General features: G+C 40.7%; 1 protein-coding gene across 1 annotated transcript in view; it reads left to right on the top strand.

Annotated features, from left to right (window-relative positions):
- The first annotated feature begins 1,553 nt into the window (after positions 1 to 1,553).
- The window catches only part of LOC119579556 (myb/SANT-like DNA-binding domain-containing protein 3), an 8,809-nt gene continuing 5,362 nt past the window's right edge, over positions 1,554 to 5,000 (top strand). The window contains exon 1 of the mRNA XM_037927475.1: positions 1,554 to 2,576. Within this exon, the coding sequence (XP_037783403.1) occupies positions 2,338 to 2,576 (239 nt within the window). The 5' untranslated portion in view covers positions 1,554 to 2,337. The remainder of the gene's footprint in view (positions 2,577 to 5,000) is intronic.

Below are 5,000 nucleotides of genomic sequence, written 5' to 3'. Positions count from 1 at the left end.
TTGTAAGATCTTTAGGGCAGGCATTGGTGCTGCCTCCCCAAAGAAACACTTTAGACAATTAAAAAAAAAATCATCAGGCACCAAATCCACTTACAAATGGCACTTAACTGAGCCTACTGGAATGTGCCAGATAGGTGTTAACTTATTGCCTCTGTTTGTAGTTAGCTTTATTCATTAGGTAAAATGGGCAGAGTGCAATATGAGCGCATTTGAAAGCTGCCATTCTCTCTCAAATTGCCCTCCCAGATCAATGAGAGGTTGTGGGTAACTCAAACAATGGTATCCGTTTCTAAAGAATAATAATGATATAAACACACCATCTTCCCAGTCTCTTTTTGTGATGAATAAGTCGCATAGAGATTCTAAATGAATTGGGAAAATGAACTGTCTTGCTTATGTCGTTGTCATATTCTTGGCCGCATGAACATTGTTGTTGACTCTATGTTGGCCAGGAAGTAGAAAACCTGAAGACCAGGATAGAGCAAAATCCTATAACTGCCTTTAAGAAACTTCCGATCTGTAAGCTGACTAAGACTATATAAAGACATTCGTTCCTAATGCCAGCGCAAATTTGTCCATACCTCGATAACATGGTTTCTTTATGCCGTTGCAAATAAATAATCATTCAGGACACAAATGCATGTTCGTGCTTGCTTGTGTGGGTGTGCTTGTGTTTCGTTTCATCCACGTTTGTCTTAGCTAGCACATCAAGGTCTAAATATGAGCACTGCATTAGCCTTCAATGCGAAAATATCGGGTCGTAAGTAAATCCTTAAGTGTGTTATCGTTTTCACTGGTTTTATCTAATCTTTCTTTTTTTTCTCTCTTTTATCTCTTAAAAAAATGCCGTTATCTTGTTAAGCTTGTCACCGCTTGAGGCTGATTGTAGTTTTAGGCCGTAAGAAGTTTAGGACCAAAAAATCATCAGACCTTGAAATGATCATTCTTAAAACACCGGAATAAGCACTTTTTTCTCTCTCTCTTTCTTCAACACGTATGCACATTCAGACGAACATGCTCACCATACTATTACTATTACGAACATGCTCACCACACTATTCTTATTACAAACATGCTCTTCTACGTCGCACAATAAGTTTTATTACATTTGGGTCACTTCGGCAGTAAACAATTTAGGCCATACATTCTGGCCGTGAGGGAATTCTGCCATATGACAGTTCGGTTGCCAAGGCATAAAAGTTGTGCAATCTTTAGTCTATAGCCGTGTTCCGGGCAACGCTCGGTAAGGAAACTTGAGATAAACTTTTTACTGTTACCCTTATGACAGTTGTCTGTTTAATTACTGTCAATATTTTAATACGAGCAAGTTTTTTGATAACAAGGTGATAAGGTTTGCCGAGTTAACAGACCTTCCAATAACTTATTTATACAATAGATGGTGAAAGGGTTGGGAACTTTTAACTACGTTCCACTGCTTTCCATTTAAAATACTAGCCCCTAAAAAAGCATCTGAACCACTTAATACAAGTAATAAGTCTTCCCCAGTCGCAGATATAGCTTTGAGTCGAGGCAGCGCAGCTGATCAATGCCGTCAAGACTGTTCCAAACTTCTTTATTATAGAAATGCTTCACCATCTACCTCTGCACCGTCCCCAATATTTTCATACAAATAAGTCACACACAAAAATGCTTAATTATATTTTCCCGTGGTATTAAGGGGCTCTCTCATGAGCTAAATACACTTTAAAATCAAATTCAAGTCAAGTCAGATAAGTAGCCGGTGATGACTTTTCTCAGTTTTCGCCAGATAATTTACTTCACTTTTCATCAAGGTCAGATTACGGGCGTGACTGGATGGCAGCAAAGTACCTAAAAAGGCCGTGAAATGTGAGATATTCCTCTGCGTGGTCGAGTTTAAAGCTGAAGTATTCATTTACGAGAAGGGAGCATCCTACAACGCAGTACTGTTAGAGAAATGGCTTGGTGAAAGCATTATGGACAAGGCCTGTAGTCGCTGGGTGACATGACTCCTTATAACCCGAGGTTCACAAGCTACAGTTGCCCTTGGCCGCCGCTTGTCGATATTTGGGAGGAGGGACAGCGGCCACCGGTGTGCTGTTTGCGGGAGGAAGGACCGTAATTCTTCGTTCAGGCCAGAAAACCACCTCCAGAATCAGTCGGTCGGGCGTGTTCGGCCAGCACACGGAAACAACAGAGCGACACTGCACCGCGTCTGTTCCCTCGGCGTGTGGGAAATCCGGCTGGGCTCGAGTCAGGCTTGAGCCGGGGCTTGAGCCGGGGCTTGAAAGCGCGACCGACCGCCCGACCGCCCGAGCGCTGCTGGTCGGCCGAAAGGGGGAGTCGGGTCGGGTCAAAATGGCGCCCCGTCGGTGCTTCACGGCCAAGGACAAGGCCCTGCTCTCCGTGCTTGTGAAGACGAATCCCATCCTGCAGAGCCACGCAGCCGACGCCACGACGGCGCACAAGAAGGCCAAGAAGTGGAGGGAGATCGCGGAGATTTACAACGCCAACTGCAAGGGCCAGAAGAGGAACGTCGAGCAGCTGCGGAAGTGCTGGAAAAACATGAAGTTCAAGGAGAAGCAATTCAGTGCGTCGTAAGTACCAAAGACGTTACCTATTCCTCGAGTAGACGGAGGGGAGGGTGGCAGGGTGGTGGATGCCGAGGAGGAGGAGTGGGCGTGTCGAGCAGAGGCCCTAATGTGCAGTGCCTGTGGGGGCTCTTTCGAGGAGGTCGAGTGGCTTCACCAAAGGGCCTCCTGGTGGCTCCATTGGGCACTCCTCAAAGAACCCTGAACGTGATTAGGGCCCGGATGGCTTTTGGAAACGGTTGCAAGGGCATTTGCATAATGAGCTAGCTGCTTGTTCCACTTAGTAAAGATGCAAAGAGGTTAGTGGGGAGTACTCATGGTTGTGGCAGTTGGGACTTCATGGACTTGATAGGAACTTAGTAGTTGCTGAGCTAGGTGTGCTTGTAACACAGTTTTGTTTATTTATCCTATATCATGTGATAGTCATAAGCAGCTCTTAATAATTATATGAAATGTATGAAAAAATGCACTAGAGGGTAGCCAACTCTTCTGCTTTAGCTTTGTCTGTTTCTCTAGGCTTATATTGGCTCAGCATAGCTCACTGTAGTGAGTAGCTTAATACTTGATATCACTGTAGAATGAATTATTTTGATACATTGTTTGGCATTTGGTAAACTCAGGGGGTATTTCTTTCTGGGTTGAAGTTTGTAGACCATAGTTGGTTTGCCACATTTTGGCCTTTGTTTACTTTTTAAAAAATTAAGTATTAAGTAACATTGTAATTATTATTTGTTATTACAGTTAGTTGTCTCTAAGCAAAATAATCATTGTGACATATAGTAAAGGAGTCTATACCTTTGGCTTGATGTGGAGTGCAAGAAATTTTCGGATATTACAAATTGGAATAGTAAATATACTTTAATGTCACCCTCAAAACTCTAAGGCTAGGATATTAATTTTAGAAAGGTGGGTCTACACTGAACGATGCATAGCCTAGACTTACTGATTCTACTAGTTGTCACCTCCCTGTGAGCTAGGAATAGTAAAGGTCCTTATCACTTGCGGAACGAGGAGAGCCCCGAACTCCAGAACACAAAATCAGCACTTGGGTTCTTTTGAGTACATCTTCAGCCTGGAATCAAGCAAGAAACTTGTATTGAAACTGTAATCAGATTTATTTGATAGTATTAGTTATACAAAGATATTCATGTAAATAAAGATTGGCCAATGGTAAATAATTAGAGAAGACTTTTGCATCAGCTTTCAAAATGGGAATTCATTTCACCTCGATCTTGATTTGATTAAAGCATAGGGCACTGCTTTAGTGCTTATCACTTACCACACTTAATGTCAAATTCATATTCATATTCAAATGTGCTGTGATCTTCAGGGTATGGCCTATAGTATGAAGTCCAACACTAGAGTGGCACATAGCCAAGTATTTGGCTATGTGCCACTTCAGTTCACTTCACTTCACTACTGGCAAGTTAGAGCTCCTTATTTGACAGTACACTGCTGTGAAATTATACAAGATGTATCTAACTAGAAAATGTATAGTGGATGTTCGTTAGCCTTGAAGTTCAAGAGTTCAGCTATTCACATTTAGCAGTTAGTGAAGAGTTGAATTGATTTCCAGTTTCCCAAGTTAATATCAAGTAGGACAGAATTTAAAATCTTGTTTTTGCTTATATGCTGTTCAGAAAAAAAATTTGGGTGTTACATGATTTTTTGTTATTATTCAGTAAGTTGCTTATCGGTTAATTTGAGGTTTATAATCTAGTCAGTGGATAGCCCTGTTTTAGGACAAGTTTATTTATTGAACTACAGTTGGCAAGGCATGAGTTAGGGAAAAGCTCTTGTACTTAGTCTGTTTAGAAATTTGATATTTAGATGTAAACCAGGTAAGTATTGTCCAGGTTAAGTAATTGTACCAAGAGTCAAAGGACATTATGCTTTTGGCTATTGAAAATATTTGCAGTTGTTTCAATTCTTTTCTTCCAGTTAACTGAAAAGGTTTCTTGTACTGTTTAACCCACTGGTGCTAGGTAATCACACTGTCTACTGTAATTTTTGTTAGTGGATTTTGTCTTCACAGAGATGACTCTACAAGTACTAGTTACCAAGGAGACCAAAAATTTGTAGATTACCTCACCTGATTTTCTAATGCTATTAATATTGATGTTATTGCTGTTGTTGACATTATTAGTATAATGTTGTTAACTACTAATAGTAATTTTTAAAAATCTGAAAATCAAGGAAATGATTAACTGGGAGTTACGTAGGACTAGTATTTCACTCCTTGGTGACTAAACACTTGCAGAGTAAAGACCATCCAGAAACAAAAAGACAGTGGGGATGACATGTATTTTTTCATCCTGGCAAGAGTGGGTCAAGAGAAATGTTTTTGATTATTAGAAATAGTAACAATATATACTATGGAAGAATAGGGGGGAAATGTATATTTACTATATTTACTCAGAAATCTTAGCT

This window comes from Penaeus monodon, chromosome 12 (assembly GCF_015228065.2).
Source record: "Penaeus monodon isolate SGIC_2016 chromosome 12, NSTDA_Pmon_1, whole genome shotgun sequence".
NCBI classification, from domain to species: Eukaryota; Metazoa; Arthropoda; class Malacostraca; order Decapoda; family Penaeidae; genus Penaeus; species Penaeus monodon.
Note: the sequence above shows the minus strand (reverse complement) of the source record. Positions and strands in the feature narration are given on the sequence as shown.